Here is an 18949-nt window from a genome sequence, read left to right on the forward strand (position 1 = left end):
AAAACCCCTTTGGGACATAAACTAACCTGTTCACAAGCTCTAGCAGTTTTGATGTGGATGTATCTTAGGCCATTCTGCCTGCCACAGGACATTAGGACCAGTGGTCTCAGTAGTACCCGAGAGCATTGCTCCGTGATGGGATAGCACTGTTACTGTTTCTTTAATTCGAAGATGCCATTCCTTAAAAACAAAAAACCAAAAAAACCCTTTTTTTTTTTCAAACATAAGCAGAATTAGAGAAACAGTGTAATGTACTGCTCTGTACCCATCACTTTTTTTCCAGTATTACCCTTGGCTAGCCTTGGGCCTAGTCTTGGTCCTCACCCCAGCTTGAAATTATTTTGAAGCCAATCTCTGAGAACATGTTTATATATTTATATTTCAGTATGTGTTTCTGGAAGTTAAGAACTCTGTTTTTATTACATAGTCACTGTTTACTAATATAACTCCCCCAAATCAATAGTTTAATATCATTAGATATCTAGACACCATTTATATTTTCTTGATTATCTTATAGTTATTTAATTTGAATTGAGATCTGAATAAAGCCTACATATTACATTTAGTTGACTATCTCTCTTATTGGGTAAAATATATATAATATAAAAATTACCATTTTAGCCATTTTTTAAAAAAAGACTATTTGAGAGAGCTGGAGAGCACAAGCAGGGGGAGGAGCAGGGGAACAGGGAGAGGGAGAAGCAGGCTTCCCACTGAGCAGAGAGCCTGATATGGGGCTTGATCCCAGAAACCTGGGATCATGACCAAAGCCAAAGGCAGACACTTAACTGACTGAGCTACCCAGGTACCCTAAAACTCTGTACCTAATGAACAAGTCACTTTGCCCTCTTTTTTTTTTTTTTTAAAGATTTTATTTATTTGACAGAGATCACAAGTAGGCAGAGAGGTAGGCGGGGTGTGGGGTGGGTGGCAAGCAGGCTCCCCACTGAGCAGAGAGCCTGATGTGGGGCTCGATCCCAGGATCCTGGGATCATGACCCGAGCTGAAGGCAGAGGCCCCAACCCACTCAGCCACCCAGGCACCCCCCTTCCCAGCTTTTATTAACCATCATTCTACTTTCTATTTCTAGAAGTTTGACTACTTAAGTGCTGTGTTCCACCCCACCTCTTGATGGTGATGCTGTCAGCTAGGAATACCTGAGGCACTCGCCTGGGCCTCTCTGATGGCGGGCTCCACTGATACTTTCCCCTCGGGGGGGTTGGGGCTGTGACTGTTTTTTTTTTTTTTTTTTTTTTTTTTTTTTAGATTTTATTTATTTATTTGACAGAGAGAGATCACAAGTAGACGGAGAGGCAGACATAGAGAGAGAGAGAGAGGGAAGCAGGCTTCCTGCTTGAGCAGAGAGCCCGATGTGGGACTCGATCCCAGGACCCTGAGATCATGACCTGAGCCGAAGGCAGCGGCCTAACCCACTGAGCCACCCAGGCGCCTTTTTTTTTTTTTTTTTTAAATTTATTCATTTGACAGATCACAAGTAGGTGAAGAGGCAGGCAGAGAGAGAGGAGGAAGCAGACTCCCTGCTGAGCTGAGAGCCTGATGCGGGGCTCGATCCCAGGACCCTGGGATCATGACCTGAGCTGAAGGCAGAGGCTTTAACCCACTGAGCCACCCAGGTGTCCCTGGTTTTGGTTCTTAATCATCACAGGATGCACCTCAGCAAAAACAAATCAGGGAATTTTGAGGAACAGGATTTATTACTTCAAGTCCTGGAGGGTACATGATACAAGTTAAGGTCCCAAGCAGAGAGACCTGGGCTGGAGGTCTGGGGCTCTGACTTCATTAGGGTCTGCAGGTGGAATGTCTGGGGGTTTTGAGGGGTCACTTATTATTGGCTAATTTGAAGCATAAGAGCAGAAATGAGGGCATGGGAGAGTGGAAGCAGGATCATTTAAGTGGTCAGTTATCTATGTCACCCAGCATTTTTCTATAAGGGGAACTTCACTGGTGACCTAGTTCCTAATCTGGTCGTTTTACCTAATGTCTGTGTCATATACCTTGGCAATATGTTTATTCAAGGTGGTATCTTTGAAATTGATGTCTTGGCAATCAGAAGCTTAATGTCAGGCACTTAACCTGCATTTAGTTACCTCATATTTTAAGTGAAATCCTATCATTGTACTTTTGTGACTGATTTATTTCACTTAGCATAATGCCCTCAAGGTTCATACATGTTGTGGCATGTGACCGGATTTCCTTCCTTTTATTTTTTTTATTTTTATTTATTTATTTTTTTAAAGATTTTATTTATTTATTTGACAGAGAGAGATCACAAGTAGGCAGAGAGACAGGCAGAGAGAGAGGGAAGCAGGCTCCTTGCAGAACAGAGAGCCCGATGCGGGGCTCGATCCCAGGACCCTGGGACCATGACCTGAGCCGAAGGCAGAGGCTTTAACCCATTGAGCCACCCAGGCGCCCCAATTTCCTTACTTTTAAGACAGCATAATACTCCATGGTATGTATGATGGTTAATTTTATATATTGGCTGGATCATGTGGTGCCTAGGTATTTGGTCAAACATTGTTCTGGATATTTCTGTGAGGGTGTTTTTGGAGGAGAGTAATATTTAAATTGGTGGGCTTTAAATAAAAGAGATTGCCTTTCAAAATGTGAACGGGCCTCATCCAATCTGTTAAAGCCTGAAGAGAACAAAAAAGATCCACCTCCTTCAGCAATTGAGAATTCTCCGGTAGACTGCCTTTGGACTTCATCTGCTACATCAGCTCTCGCTAGTTCTTCAGCAGACTACCTTCAGACTCACACTGGAACATTGGCTCTCTTGGGTCTCCAGCTTGCCAGTCTGCCCTGCAGATTTTACATGTGCCAGCCTCTGTAGTCAAATGAACCAATTACTTATAATAAATCTCTATGTATACATCCTATTGGTTGTGTTTCTTTGGAGAACTAACAAATACAGTATGTGTAAACCACATTTTGTTTCTCTCTTCTTCCATTGATGACATTTGGATTGCTTCCACTTCTTGGCAATTATGAATAATGCCGCTATGCACATGGATGTGCAAATATCTCTTCGATATTGTAGCTCTTTTGAAAAATACCCAGAAGTGGGATTGTGAGATCATATGGAAGTTCTAATTTTAAATTTTTGAGGAGCTTCCAGACTATTTTCCATAGCCGTTACACCATTTTATAATCCCTCCAGCAGTGCACAAAGGTTCCAACTGTTATCCAACCCCACCAATACTTGTTTCTGTTTTTTTTTTTTTTTTTTGATAGTAGCCATCCTAATGGGTGTGAAGTGATATCTTACTGTGTTCTCTCTCTGTTTCTTTCTTTTCTTTTCTTTTCTTTTTTTTAAAGTAAGCTCTATGCCCAGTGTGGGGCTTGAGTTTTAAACTCAATTTAAACTCAATCCCGAGATCAGGGATTGCATGCTCTACTAACTGAGCCAGCCGGGCATACCTTATTGTGGTTTTGATTTGCATTTTTCTGATAATTAGTGAAATAGAGCATCTTTTTAGGTGCTGAGTGCCTATTGTATATCTTGTTGGAGAATATCTATTCAAGTCCTTTGCCCATTTTTGGATTGGGTTGGTTTTTTTGTTGTTGAATTGTAGGATTCTTTATGTATTTGGCATATAAGACTCTAATTATCAGATATATGAATTGTAGATATTCTCTCTCATCTTGTGAGTTGCCTTTTCACCCTGTAAGAGTGACCTTTTATGTGCAAAAGTAATTTTGGTGTAGTCCAGTTTATGTTTTTTTCTTTTGTCATCTTTGCTTTTAGTGTCACATTCAAGAAATCATTGCCAAATCCAGTGTCATAAAGCTATCCCCTATCTTTTCTTCTAAGGCTTTAATAGTTTCAGGTCTTATATTTAAATCTTTGATAGACTTTGAGTTAATTTTTGTATATGGTGAAAGGTAAAAGGGTCCAACTTCATTCTTTTGCATGTGGATACTAGTTTTCCCAGCCCAGTTTGTTGAAAAGACTCTCCTTTTCCCATTGAATGGTCTTGGCACTTCCTAAAAAATTATTTAACCCTCATATTTGAGGGTATATTTCTGGACTTTTGGTTCTTTTGGTCTGTGTATCTGGTTTTATAACAGTACCACACTGTTTTCATTACTGGGCTTTGTAATAAGTTTTGAAATCAGGAAGTGTGAAACTTCCAACTTTGTCCTTTTTTTTTCAAGATTATTTTGGTTATTTTGGGTCCCTTGGAATTCGATATGAATTTTAGGATGGAATGTTCAGCTTCTGCAAAAAAAGTCATTGGGATTTTGATAGGAATTACACTGAGACGGTACATTGTTTCAGGTAATATTGACATCTTAATAATACTAAATATTCCAGCTCGTGAAGATGGGATATCTTTCCACTTATTGGTGTCTTCTTTAACTTCTTTCAACAACACTTCATAGTTTTCAGCGTACATAGTCTTTGACCTCCTTGTTTAAGATTATTCCTAAGTATTTTATTAGTTTTGTTCTTACTGTAAATGGAATTGTTTTCTAAATTTCCTTTCATATTGTTCATTGGTAGTGTATAGAATTGCAACTGTTTTTTGCAAGTTGATTTTGTGTCCTACAATTTAGCTTAATTTGTTTATTATTCTAACATGGTTTTTCTTTTTTTTAAAGACTTTATTTGAAAGACAGATCACAAGTAGGCGGTGGGGGAGGAAGCAGGCTCCCTGCCAAGTAGACAGCCCAGTGTGGGGCTCGATCCCAGGACGCTGGGATCATGACCTGAGCTGAAGGCAGAGGCTTTAACCCACTGAGCCACCCAGGCGCCCCATTGTTTTTTTGTTGTTGTTTGTTTTTAATTTATTTTATTTTTTTAAAGATTTTATTTACTTATTTGACAGAGAGAGATCACAAGTAGACAGAGAGGCAGGCAGGCAGAGAGAGAGAGAGGGAAGCAGGCGCCCTGCCGAGCAGAGAGCCCTATGCGGGACTCAATCCCAGGACCCTGGGATCATGACCTGAGCTGAAGGCAGTGGCTTAACCCACTGAGCCACCCAGGTGCACCTAATTTTTTATTTTTTTATTAACATAGAATCTATTATTAGCCCCAGGGCTAACAGGTTTTTTTTAAGTTGTTTTTGGTGCAGTGCTTTGTAGGGTTTTCCCTACATATATAACATCATGTCATCAACAGAGATAATTTTACTTCTTTTTCAATTTGGATGCCACTTATTTCTTTCTGTTTCTTTTTCTTTTTTCTCCAAGATTTTTATTTATTTATTTGACAGACAGAGATCACAAGTAGGCAGAGAGGCAGGCAGAGAGAGAGAGGAGGAAGCAGGCTCCCTGCGGAGCAGAGAGCCCGATGTGGGGCTCGATCCCAGCACGCCGGGATCATTACCTGAGCCGAAGGCAGAGGCTTTAACCCACTGAGCCACCCAGGCGCCCCTTCTTTCTGTTTCTTAATTGCTGTGTCTAGGACTTCCAGTCTTTCGTTGGAAAGAAGTGGTGAAAGTGGGCATCTTTGGGGCGACTGGGGTGGCTCAGTGGGTTAAAGTCTCTGCCTTTGGCTCAGGTCATGATCCCGGCGTGCTGGGATCGAGCCCCACATCGGGCTCTCTGCTGGGCAAGGAGCCTGCTTCCCCCCCACCCCCTGCCTGCCTCTCTGCCTACTTGTGATCTCTGTCTGTCAAATGAATAAATAAAAACTTCAAAAAAAAAAAAAAAAAAAAAAGAAAGTGGGCATCTTTGTCTTGTTCCAGATCTTAGAGGAAAAGCTTGCAGTCTCACCATTGAGCATAATGTTAGCTTTGGGCTTTTCATATATAGCGTTTATTATGTTGAGGTAGCTTACTTGTATTTTTAATTTGTAGAATAGTCGTAGAGTACTTTTTTTTTAAATCATGAAAGGTTATTGAATTTTGTCAAGTGATTCCTGCATCAGTTAAGATCATATGAATTCCTGCATCCTGTTAGTGCTCATTGATTGATTTTCATATATTGAACCATCTTTGCATTAAAGGAATACATTGTGCTTGGTTATGGTGTATAATAATCATTTTAATGTTCTTTTGAATCCTAATTGTTAACTATTTTTGGAAGATTTTTGCAGCATTGTTTATAAAGTACATTGATACACAGTTTTCTGGTAGTGTCTGTCTGGCTTTGGTATCAGGGTAATGCTGGCTTCATAGAATGAGTAAGAAAGTGTTCCCTTCTCTTCAGTTTTTTGGAAGAGTTTGAGAAAGATCTGTTACTTCTTTAAATGTTTTGTAGGGTTCACCAGTGAAGCCATCGGGTTTAGTGTTCTTTATGGAAATTGCTTGCTTGCTTGTTTTTATTTCCATTTTACCTCTTGCTCTCCCGAAGGATAAGAACAGTCAACAGTGGCAAAAGGCAGCTGCGGAAGCAACAGCCGGAGCTGGCTTCATGCTCAGGAGGGAATATACGCCCCTCCTCAGTGTATTCAGTACTCCACTCATTCAGAGAAACTTTTCTAGTAACAAACTATAGAAATGGTCCCTGGAAGTATAGTCTTTTATGGAGTTTTTAATCTTCTTACTAGTTACAGATTTTTCAGATTTTTGTTTTTTAAAGATTTATTTATTTATTTATCTGACAGACAGAGATCACAAGCAGGCAGGGAGGCAGGCAGAGAGAGAGAGGAGGAAGCAGGCTCCCTGCTTGAGCAGAGAGCCCAATACTGGGCTCGATCCCAGGACCCTGAGATCATGACCTGAGCTGAAGACAGAGGCTTTAACCCACAGGCGCCCCTAGATTTTTCAGATTTTTTATTTGTTCATGATTCAGTCTTGGTAGGTTGTGTATTTCTAGGAATTTGTGGATTTCTTCAAGGTTATCCAATTTGTCGTGTATCATTACACATAGTCCTCTCTTTTTATTAATACTTGTTTTTTTTTTTAAAGATTTTATTTATTTATTTGACAGAGATCGCAAGTAGGCAGAGAGGCAGGCAGAGAGAGAGGCAGAGAGAGAGGAGGAAGCAGGCTCCCTGCTGAGCAGAGAGCCCGATGTGGGGCTCGATCCCAGGATCCTGGGATCATGCCCTGAGCCGGAGGCAGAGGCTTTAACCCACTGAGCCACCCAGGCGCCCCTTAATACTTGTTTTTGAGAGAGAGTGCCTATGAATGGGAGAGGGAGAGGGAGAGAGAATCCCAAGCAGACTGGGACTGAGCCCCACTACTGTGCTGAGCCCCATGTGGGGCTCAGTCCCACAACCTCGAGGTCATGTCCCTGAGGTCACGACCTGAGCTGAAACCAAGAGTTGGACATACAGGTGACTTCACCCAGGTGCCCTCATAGTACTCTTACAATCCTTTTTATTTATGTAAAAATGGTAGTAATGTTTTCTCTTTTATAACTGATTTTAGTTATTTCTGTGTGTTTTTTTTTAATCCTGATTAAAGGCTTATCAATTTTGTTGGTCTTTCCAAAGAACTAACTCTTCATTTTATTGATTTTTGTCTATTGTTTTTTTTTTTAAAAGATTTTATTTATTTATTTGTCATAGAGAAAGAAGCGAGAGCGAGCACAGGCAGACAGAATGGCAGGCAGAGGCAGAGGGAGAAGCAGGCTTCCTGCCAAGCAAGGAGCCCGACGTGGGACTCGATCCCAGGACGCTGGGATCATGACCCGAGCTGAAGGCAGCTGCTTAACCAACTGAGCCACGCAGGCGTCCCTGTCTATTGTTTTTCTAATCTTTATTTATCTCTGATCTAATCTTTATTATGTCCTCCTCCTGCTAGCTTTGGGTTATCTGTTCTTCTTTTTCTAGTTCCTTAAGTGGTAAAGTTAGGTTGTTGATTAGAGATCTTTTTATTTATTTATTTATTTATTTATTTTTAAAGATTTTATTTATTTGTCAGAGAGAGAGGGAGAGAGAGCGAGCACAGGCAGACAGAATGGCAGGCAGAGGCAGAGGGAGAAGTAGGCTCCCGCTGAGCAAGGAGCCCGATGAGGGACTCGATCCCAGGACGCTGGGATCATGACCTGAGCCGAAGGCAGCTGCCCAACCAACTGAGCCACCCAGGTGTCCCGATTAGAGATCTTTTTAAAAAGATTTTATTTATTTATTTGACAGAGAGCACAAGCAGAGGGAGTGGCAGGCAGAGGGAGAGGGGGAAGCAGGCTCCTTTTGAGCAGGAAGCCTGATGTGGGGCTCGATCCCAGGACCCTGGGATCATGACCTGAGTGGAAGGGAGATGCTTAACCAACTAAGCCACCCAGGCGCCCCGATTTGAGACCTTTTTTCATGTAAATGTTTACAGCTGTACATTTTTCTCTTAGCATTACTTTCACTGCCTCTCAGTTTTGCTATGTTGTGTTTTCATTTTCATGGTGTCAGGGTATTTTCTGATTTTTCACTGGTTTCTTTGACCCCTTGGTGTTTAAAAGGGTATGAATTTCTCCATTTTTATTGTGATCAGAAAAAGATACTTTTTTTTTTTTTTTTTATTTGACAGATAGATCACAAGCAGGCAGAGAGGCAGGCAGAGAGAGAGAGGAGGAAGCAGGCTCCCCGCTGAGCAGAGAGCCCGATGCGGGGCTCGATCCCAGGACTCTGAGATCATGACCTGAGCCGAAGGCAGTGGCTTAACCCACTGAGCCACCCAGGCGCCCGATACTTTTTTTTTTTTTAAAGATTTTATTTCTTTATTTGACAGAGAGAGATCACAAATAGGCAGAGAGGCAGGCGGGGGTGGGGAGGGGGAAGCAGGCTCCCTTCTGAGCAGAGGGCCTGATGCGGGGCTTGATCTCAGGACCCCTGGATCGTGACCTGAGCTAGAGGCAGATGCTTAACGACTGAGCCACCCAGGCGCCCCAGGAAAAGATACTTTTTATGATCACAATGTTTCTTAATTTGTTAAGACTTGTTTTTTGACCTAACATGGTCTATCCTTGGGAATGTTCAGTATACACTTGAAAAATGTGTATTCTGCTGTTGTTGGGTGGAATGTTCTTTCTGTAGTGAATCAACTTTCTTTCTTTTTTTTTTTTTTTTTAAAGATTTTATTTATTTATTTGACAGAGAGAAATCACAAGTAGGCAGAGAGGCAGGCAGAGAGAGAGGAGGAAGCAGGCTCCCCGCTGAGCAGAAAGCCCGATGCGGGGCTCGAACCCAGGACCTGGGATCATGACCTGAGCTGAAGGCAGCGGCTTAACCCACTGAGCCACCCAGGCGCCCCTGAATCAACTTTCTTAGGTAGCACCCTTAAGGTTTTTGGAAGAAGATAGAGTAAAAAACACATAAGTAAAATTTTCCTAAGTCTGTCTGTTTGATATGCTTGAAGTTCATAAATTTTCCCAGAATACGGGTTTGGCAGAGGACACTTCTGTGTATCTAAAGAGTATTTTCTTTAAAGCTGATATTTGCCTGGAATATATAGACGAGTAGAAGCACTAGAAATAATTTTTCCATGTTTATGCAGCATTCTTTTTTTTTTTTTTTTTTAAGAGAGGGTGAGGGCAGTGGCAGAGGGAGAGGAAGAAAGAGAATCTTAAGCAGGCTCCACACCCCAGTGCAGAGCCTTACATGGGGCACAACCCCGAGATCATGACCTTACCTGAAATCAAGGGTTCGGTGCTTAACCAACTGAGCCACCCAAGCGTCCCACATATTGTTCATTTCTGATAAAGTTTTGAATCACTTGATTTTCATGTGTTCCATAAGTATTTATTTAACACATGCTATGTATTGGGCTCTGGGGGAGTTGAGAAAGTATATATTTGAAGTTTTTTTTTTTTTTTTGAAAGATTATTTATTTATTTATTTATTTATTTGACAGACAGAGATCACAAGTAGGCAGAGAGGCAGGCAGAGAGAGAGAGGAGGAAGCAGGCTCCCTGCTGAGCAGAGAGTCCAATGCGGGGCTCGATCCCAGGACCCTGGGATCATGACCCGAGCCGAAGGCAGAGGCTTTAACCTACTGAGCCACCCAGGCACCCCTATATTTGAAGTTCTTGCTTAGCGATTTTATTCAGTAATTACTGGATTCCCATTTGGTTATCACTAAAGCACATGTTGAAAGGTTGCAAAACAGGTATAATGAGTGGGGAGAATCCCTGACATCTTTTCCTGAAAAGATACTAAAGAGGAAAGAATGAGTAAAAAAATAGAACCGTCTGTCTGTCGTGTCTGGAATTCACGTCTCTCCATTTACACACTGTCATTCATAGGGTTTTCTAGCACTTGGTGCTGGTTTTAGGTGATCATCCAAGGCCTGCGCAGAATCTGATTTGACCTAAAAGATCTCACTCCTCTTTGTCACCTGCTAGATGACTTCTCCTAATTACCGGTGTCAGCATTTTTTTCCCTTTTTTTTTTTTCCACTTACACTTATAAAATAATAAGGGCAAAAATGCAGTAAAATACTCAAGTCATTGACCTAAATAAACACCATTATGCAGAAAAAGCTGTCGAGATTGCTGAGAATGAGTATCAGCTCCCAAGTTCCCTGTGGGTAACACGAAGTGTCAGACCGGCAGTGGTTGAGATGTCCTTGTGTACAGTGAAATACCGGTTTTCTGTGTGTGGCGGTCACAAAAGGTCAAGGAAATTCCAGTTCTGGTTCCTGTAACTAAAAAGTTAACCTTTGCCTGGGGTGCCTGGATGGCTCAGTTGGTTGAGTGTGCAACTCTTGATTTTGGCTCAGGTCATGATGTCAGGGTGGTGGGATTGAGCCCTGTGTTGAGCTTGGGCTTGGCAAGGAGTCGACTTGAGGATTTTCTCTCTCTCCGTCTGCCCCTCCCTGTTGCTTGCATGCTCACTCTCCCTCAAATCCTTTTTTTTTTTTTTAAGATTTTATTTATTCATTTGACAGAGAGTGCACAAGCAAGGACAGCTACAGGCTGAGGGAGAAGCAGACTCCCCAGCAAGCAGGGAGGCTGATGCAGGGCTCAACCCCAGGACCCCAAGATCATGACCTGAGCCAAAGGCAGGCTCTTAACCAACCGACTGAGCCACCCAGGTGCCCCTCAAATAAATAAATCTTAAGAACCAAAAGAAAGTTACCTATCCCCTCAAGACCTAATTGTCTTCATGTGCTAAATGAGAAGGGCTGGGCTTTATGAAACCTGAAAGTCTAAGGAGTTCTAGAGTAAAAAAAAAAAATTCATTTTAGCAAATTCATTGATTCCCTAGTTCATTGAACAGCTTACATTGTGGCAAGCCCTGTTCCAGTTGCTGGGGAAACTGTAAACAGACAGACAAAAATCTTCTAGAAGATTACCTTCTAGAATCTTACCTTCTATCTTCTAGATATCTTCTATCTTCTAGAAGCTTACCTTTCTTCTTGGGATGAGATAATATCCAAATAAGTAAAAATATGTAGTATATGACCAGTGTTCCTCCACACTGTTTGAGGTCATCAAAAACAAGGAACGTTTGAGAAACTGCTTCAGCCAAGAGGAGCCTGGGGAGACATGACCAAAGAATGAAATGTGGTATCCTGGACCAGAAAGAAAGACAGTAGGTAAAAAGGGAGAAGATCAGAATAGAGTATGGACTTCTTTTAATAAGAGTGTATCAGCATTTGTTCACTAGTTGTAATAAATGTAGTCCAATTTAAAAGATGCTAATAATGGGGGAAACTAAGTGTAAGTTATCTGGGAGATTTCTTACATAGTACTGTCTTTACAATTTTTCTGAAAATGTAGAAGTGCTGTAAAAAATAAAGTTTATGTTTAAAACGTGTGTGTGTGTGTGTGTATGAATGACAGAGAGAAAAATGAAGCTGGGTCAGAGGGTAGGGAGCACAGGTGGTAAGGATGGTGAGGGAGGGCCGGACAGAGACGGTAACATTTGGGCAGAGCCCTGGATGGAAGCCACGTGGGTGTTTGCAGGGGTGGGGTGGGGTGGTGGTGTTTAAGACAGAGAGACCCGAAAGGTGCAAGGCCCTAGAAGGCATAGCCCCCCAGGAGTGCAGGTAGAAGTAGAGAATTAGGTCAGGCCGGTGGGGGGGCTGTGGCAGGGTGGGGGCTGGGCATTAGGTATCTTTTAAGTCCGGATCAGGACTTTGGCATTGACTCTGGACCAGATGCGGGCAAAGCCATGGGTCTGGCCACCTTCCCTGTGGCACAGATCCCACATCACATGGCCCTCCTTTCACAGGCTTCTGAAAGTTACCACTTGAGGGCCTCGTTAGGCTTTAGAGCAAGGGTTGGAAAACTACAACTGCGGGCCAAATTCTATCCCACCGGGTTCTCTGCAAAACTGTACAAAGGTGAGCTCCTACCTTTTCCCTCCCTCCCTTCTGTGAGGTGGTTTCATACGTTCATAGACAATTTCTAATTGTTTTGTCACACTCTGTATTCCATCCTGGGATTCTCTCGACTTCCTAAATGATTTGCTAAAATCTGCATACATTAAGGTTCACTCTTTATGCTGTGAAGTTCAGTGGGTTTTGACAAATGCATAGTGTCATGTATCCACCGTCACTGTTTCATGCAGAATAATTTCACCGCCTGGAAAAAACCCCGGTGCTTCACCTATTCAATTCCATCCTGTCAGACCTCTGGCAACCACTGATCTTTTCACCCATCTTTATAGTTTTGCCTTTTCCGGAATGTCGTGTAATTGGAACCATACAGTATATATCCTGTTTAGACTGGCTTCTTTCACTTAGCAATACGCATTTAAGATTAAGCCAAGTCTCTTTGTGGTTTGATAGCTCTTTTCTTTTTATCACTTAATAATTCTCATTGTCTGGATGTGTCAGTTTATCTGTGTCACCTACTGAAGGGTATCTTGGTTGCTTCCGGTTTGGGGCCATTATGAATAAAGCTGCTGTAAACATTCATGTGGAGGTTTTTGTGTGGACATAACGTTTTCAAATCAGTGGGGTGTGATTGCTGAATCGCATGGTGACACTGTTCAGCTGTTACTCACCCTGTTTTGTTTTTTTTTTTTTTTTTTTTTTTTAAAGAATATTATAGAGGAAACCTATGACTTTCTTTGATTTGTGTCCTTTGACAGTGCCATGCTACTACTCTTTTCCTATTTCTGGAGGCTTGATTGAAATTTCTCCAGAGGAGTGTTAAAATTCAAATTGTTTTCAGGGAAATTTGAAATTATGATGGAACTTCTAAGAGTAGATTCTTAAAAATCTTTTTAATTTTAAAATTTATCCCCAGTGGGTCCTACCCTGAGAACTTAATAGATCAGCTGTCTAATAAGTTGAAGTAATTGAGATACAATAGTAACAAGTTAAAAATAATCGTACTAGCATTCCTGGAGGCTTTGGGAGTGACATGTACATTTAATTTGAAATGGTGAGGAAGTGTTTCGACGGACTCTCTTTCCATAGATGTGTAAGCTTCTCTCCATGTAAAGACATCAGAATCTGCATGATTCCTGACTGGTGCTAAAACTTGAAACATTTTGAAAACACATTGATGTTGAGGTGTGGGGTTGGCTCATTCGGAAGACTGTGTGACTCTTGATCTTGGGGCTGTGAGTTTGAGCCCCACATTGGGTATAGAGATTACTTAAAAATAAACTTAAAAAAAAAGAAAGGAAAGAAAGAAAACACAATTGATGTGACAGAGGGAAAGTATGAAACGGGAGAAAGGCTTGGATTTTTTTGAGTTTTATTGGTGTGTAATGATATATAGTAAATACCCTGCACATTTTTAAAATGTGCAGCTTCAGTTTTTGACATGTGGATGACCTACCGGCACTACAATCAAGGTAATGAACACGGCTATCATTCCCCAAAGTTTCCTTACTCGTCATTGTCATTACCCTTCGTCTTGGCAACAACTAGTCTGTCACTTTTATCATGATTAGCCTGCATTTTCTCTCTCTCTCTCTCTTTTTTTTAAGATTTTATTTATTTATTTGACACGTGAGAGAGCACAAGCAGAGGAAGAGTGAGAAGCAGGCTCCCCACTGAGCAGGGAGCCTGACACGGGGCTTGATCCCAGGAACCTGGGATCATGACCTGAGCTGAAGGCAGCTGCTTAACCGACTGAGCCACCCAGGCTCCCCTAGCTTGCGTTTTTTATAAGTTTCTGTATATTGTATATATAATTTATGTGAATTATTTAAATGGAATCATACAGTGTATATTTGTATGGAGAAGTTTCTGGTTTCCCTCAGAGTAATTATTTTGAGATTCATCTATATTGTTGGGTGGATCGGTACTTCTATTTCTTCGGTGCTGAGTAGTAATTCCAATTTATGGTGCCATGGACTGAATTGTGTTCCTTATAATTGCATTTTGGAGCCCTAACCCCCCCAGCGTGACTGTATTTGCAGACAAGGGCTTTTAGGAGCTGAGTAAGGTTAAATGAGGTCAAAAGGGTGGGGCCCTAATCTTGTAGGACTGGTGGCCTTATAAGAGGAGGAGGAGGAGGAGGAGTCTTTCCTTCCGCACCATTGAAGGACTGTGTGAGGGCACAGCAAGGAGGTGGACTTTGCAATCTAGGAAGAGAGCTCTCACTAGAACTGGACTATGCTGACATCCTGATCCTGGACTTCCTGCCTCCAGGACTCTGATACAGTAAACTTCTGTTGTTTTAGTCACCCAGACTGTGATGCTTTGTTACTGTGGCCTGGGCAGGCTAAGACCTGTGGATACACCATAGTTTGTTTTGTCATCTTCCTGTGTTTAGACATTTCTAGTTTTTGGCTCTTTGCAAATCTGCTATGAACATTCCTGCACAAGTTTTTGAGTAGATCTGTGCTTTCATTTCTGTCTGGTAAATATCTACTGGCTTGATTATGCGTTTCACCTTTTAAGAAACTGCCAGATGATTTTCTGAAGTGATTGTACCATTCATACTAGCAGCATATGAGAATTCTGGTTCCTCTATATCAGTCTTGAGGCTTGAATTTTGAATCGCTCATCCTTAGGTGGTCCTCCCAGATGCGCGGAGGAGGCTCTCCACCTGCTAGCGCACGTGGCAGGCAGCCATTTCCCTGGGGAGCCCGCTGCCGTACTCTCTAGAGTGTTCTCAAATAGGAATTTATGCCCACGTGAATTTACATTCCATAAAAATACAGAATGACTTAATACCTTTATTCATTAAGATTTTATCCTTCTTTCATGGCTTTTCCTAGTTTTATTTTGCTTGCAGACCTTCTGTGTTAAGCCCAGACTTTCTGGGCTATGAGGTTTTAGAGGGAGCCTGGGCTTTTGAGTCCTACACACCTGGATTTGAATTTGGGCTTTATGGCTTAGCTGTGTAGCAAGTCGTGTGAACTGACTCTGTTTCCTCCTCTCTTTCTAAAAAGTGTTGGGAGATTGGTAATACCCAGCTTGATTGGTTGTTATAAGTCTTTTTTTTTTAAGATTTTATTTATTTATTTGACAGACAGAGATCATAAATATCCAGAGAGGCAGGCAGAGAGAGGAGGAAGCAGGCTCCCCGCCGAGCAGAGAGCCCAATGTGGGGCTCGACCTGAACTGAAGCCAGAGGCTTTAATCCACTGAGCCTCCCAGGCGCCCCTGGTTGTTACAAGTCTTAAGTATAATGCATTGAAAACATTTTCATTGAACATCTTGGAAACTATTCATTTCCCAAGATATATTTGTAATTAGAAGTCCCATTTCTGACTGATCTGCTACCCGCGGAGTTGGAGAGGAATTGAAGTTTTAATGGGTGCCACCAGTTAGAGGGCGGCCCAGAATACATGGCAAAATGCCAGGGCTTAAGATAACCTTGCAGTTTTTAATAACATCCAGGCCTTCCTTTGGCCATTTGTGGATTTATCTCATGTTCCTATTTATGTACTTACACAAAGACAATTCCTTCCTGAGTGTGATTCCTTTTAGTAGCCCATTTGTGAACCGCCAGCATCCACGGTACTTAGGGAATGTTTTTAAGGAGGAGAAAAGGAACACACCGTGGCTCTGGGAGGGCTGTTTCTCAGGCCTCTGGGATCCCAGCCAGTGCACACGGCTGTCTGCCTTTCTCAGAGCTGGGGCTGCCGTGTTTGAGTGCGGGCCTTTTGGCCTGCGGACTCCTTTGTCCAGCTGGCTGAGGTGCAATGAGTGCTTTGGGCCTTCTCTCCCACGGAGAAGTGGGAGTTATTCTTTGATGGCCGGGCCAGACTGCTCATCTGATGTTACTGGAGTTTGAAAAGTTGTCTTGTTGGCATTAGTGTGGCCAGGTCGGTTAGAGTGGGAACTGCAGGGGAAAGGGAAGGTCCCGATGAGGTGGGAAGTGTGGGTGTCAGGCGGCGTTGGATTTGTTTTGCCAGGTGAGGGTGTCTGGGGCCTTCTCTCCCCTGCCCGGCCACTGGGTTCCAAGTGTCCTGCAGTGTTTCTCCTTAGAGCCGGCTGGCTTTCTTGGCATCATTCAGTCTAGTTGCTAGGAAGCCGAATAAGGCAAATGCAACTTCCTTTTGACTTACTCACATTGAACCATCTGCTTATTCCTTCTCATGGCCTTCAAACTTGGCGAGGATCATTGAGAAGAGGGTCGAGTGGAGCATCTGTGCTCCTGATCCTTTTTGGAAAAGGAAAGCTTTCTAATAACTCTTTAACCCTCTCAGTCCAAATTCGTCGTAGTTCCTCTTGTTTAGCCCCTTGTTTCTTTCAATCAACAATTTGGAGCAGGCATTTTCTTCTTAGGCTTTGCCCCTTGTTTTTGTCTTAGACTTAGACCAGTGTTAATTCATTAACCACACCACTTCTAAATGAGGAAGACGTTGTCGACGTGCATGGCATGCATTTGGCATGTAAACCTAACAGTGGTTTTAATCGAGGACTAAGAGTGCTTAGAATTGATGCACACGAATGATTCAGGAACGTTCTTGATAAGTGCCATTGTGGGCTTGGTGTCAGATACATACATTAAAGGTGCCTGATAATTTGTGAAAATTTATGGTGATGTTGCTGGAGCATCTACCAAAGAGAAGCTTTAAAAAAAAAAAAAAATCAGGGGCGCCTGGGTGGCTCAGTGGGTTAGGCCACTGCCTTCGGCTCGGGTCATGATCTCAGGGTCCTGGGATTGAGCCCCGCATCGGGCTCTCTGCTCAGCAGGGAGCCTGCTTCCTCCTCTCTCTCTGCCTGCCTCTCTGCCTGCTTGTGATCTCTGTCTGTCAAATAAATAAATGAATAAAATCTTTAAAAAAAAAAAAATCGGATTTTTAAAAAATTGCCAAACACCACTAGCATTGCATTCTTACTTCTATTTTGGTTTAATTCCGTTCATTTGGGTAAATCTGATTCATTATGTTGAAGCCCCTTTCCTTTGGTGCATTTATAATGGTCTTCTCTTGTGAGAGAGCTCTGCCTTCAGTTGTCAACTCTGGAAAAGCATTGAGCAAACAAACTAGACAAAAATAGAAATAAGCATTACAAAATAGAATAGAGATTCTGAAAAAAAAAAAAAAAAAAAAAGAAATCTTCAGAAAAGCATTGTTCGACTTTTAAAAATCCAGTCTCACCGAAGATTTAATCACCTTTGAGTGTACCAGAACTGTGGAAACTAACATGTGGGCTATGGGAAATAATTTCTTCTTAAGTGTAATTTTGTCTTTGTTGGTTTTTTAGCAGCAAGCCATATAAACCTTTTCTGCCGACTTCTTATTCTCCCCAAGAGGGCTACTTAAAGGAGGGTGAAGACATGCTAAGGTAAAGTTTTATTGTTCTGGCTCAATTTGCTAAAAGCTTTAGTAGTAATGTAGATGTGTTCTTACTGTGCAGACTTATGTGTTTGTTAAAATTGATGCTATTAATATTTGCTTTTTGGGAAGTCCCTCAGGTCCGCTTGATCATATTAAGCCATTCTGCTTTAACTTCTCCCTTCCCATAGCCATTTGGACTCTAGTAACTAAAACAGACTTACGGACTGAAGGGACTCAAAAACGCGAGCCCCTTTGTGAGCTCTGCCTGGGTGACCCGCTGCAGCAGGCCCTTCACTCCCTTCTTCCACACCTCCCCACCTTTTTTGTGCCACCATCTGACCATGGGTAGATGCTCTAAAAATTCGAATTTATTTTAGTTAGGAGGTGAATCAGTATTCCAGTACAAATAAAGTCCCTGAAAAATGGTTTGGAAGGGAAATGCAAGGGAAAGGGCACCTGGGTGGTTGGGTCAGTTAAGCATCTGACTGTTGATTTCTGCTCATGTCATGATCTCAGGGCTGTGCCATGGAGCTCTGTGCCCGGCCCCGTGCTTAGCCTGTAGTCTGTTTGAGATTGTCTCTCTGTCCCTTCCCCCTCCCGTTTTCTCTTTCTCTCCGGAACGGATAAACAGATAAAACAGTGATACTAAAAATAAATAATAAAAATCCCTTTCAGAGTCTTCCCCACCCTTCCTTATTTATTTTGAGTCCGCCCCACCCTTCCTCATTTATTTATTTATTTATTTTAAAGATTTTATTTATTTGACAGAGAGATAGACAGTGAGAGAGGGAACACAAGCAGGGGGAGTGGGAGAGGGAGAAGCAACTCCCCGCGGAGCAGGGAGCCCAACACGGGGCTCGATCCCGGACCCCAGGATCACGACTGGAGCTGAAGGCAGATGCCTAACGACTGAGCCACCCAGGCGCCCCACTCTGCCCCTTATTTTTTTTTTTTTTTTTCCCTGCCCCTTATTTTTAATTGAAATGGCTCATCCTGGTATATTGTTCTAGAACTTTCTCTCAAGTAACAATGTCACGGAGGATTATTGATCCTCATCGGTTTTGACCACCATGTAGGATTCCAAAGTCTGTAAACCAGTTTTGAAGGTGATCTCACGTAGTTTAGTCTGTCTTTCACATTCAGCAGTGGAGTTCCAAGTAACTAAGGAGGTAAATCAACACGGCACTACAGGACTCCTGCTTTGGATCTACCTCTGTAGTTTTGGTAAAAGCAGTTTTCCTTGAACTGTATCTGAATTGATTTTTATATGTATGAACCTTGACAGGGCCTCTCTCTTGCCTGCATTAAAGATGAGATTTGTGTCAGATTAGATTAATAATTCAAAATTGAAAAATGCCTTCCTCGACTGCGGAAGCACTTGGAAGTATAGAATTCAGGAGT

General features: G+C 42.3%; 1 protein-coding gene and 1 pseudogene across 5 annotated transcripts in view; one reads left to right on the forward strand and one right to left on the reverse strand.

Annotated features, from left to right (window-relative positions):
* Positions 1-18949, forward strand: part of LOC125090007 (nuclear receptor coactivator 5-like) — a 75696-nt gene that overhangs the window by 40982 nt on the left and 15765 nt on the right. For 2 of the 5 annotated variants that reach the window (XM_047712553.1, XM_047712554.1), the window contains exon 3: positions 17478-17555. In XM_047712553.1, coding sequence (XP_047568509.1) covers positions 17478-17555 — 78 coding nt within the window. Of the gene's footprint in view, positions 1-11344; positions 11445-17474; positions 17556-18949 lie in introns of those variants that run through there. The other 3 variants (XM_047712551.1, XM_047712552.1, XM_047712555.1) reach the window with 2 other exon arrangements.
* LOC125090083 (uncharacterized) lies at positions 6296-6490 on the reverse strand (annotated as a pseudogene).

Source organism: Lutra lutra, chromosome 17 (assembly GCF_902655055.1).
Source record: "Lutra lutra chromosome 17, mLutLut1.2, whole genome shotgun sequence".
Lineage (NCBI taxonomy): Eukaryota > Metazoa > Chordata > Mammalia > Carnivora > Mustelidae > Lutra > Lutra lutra.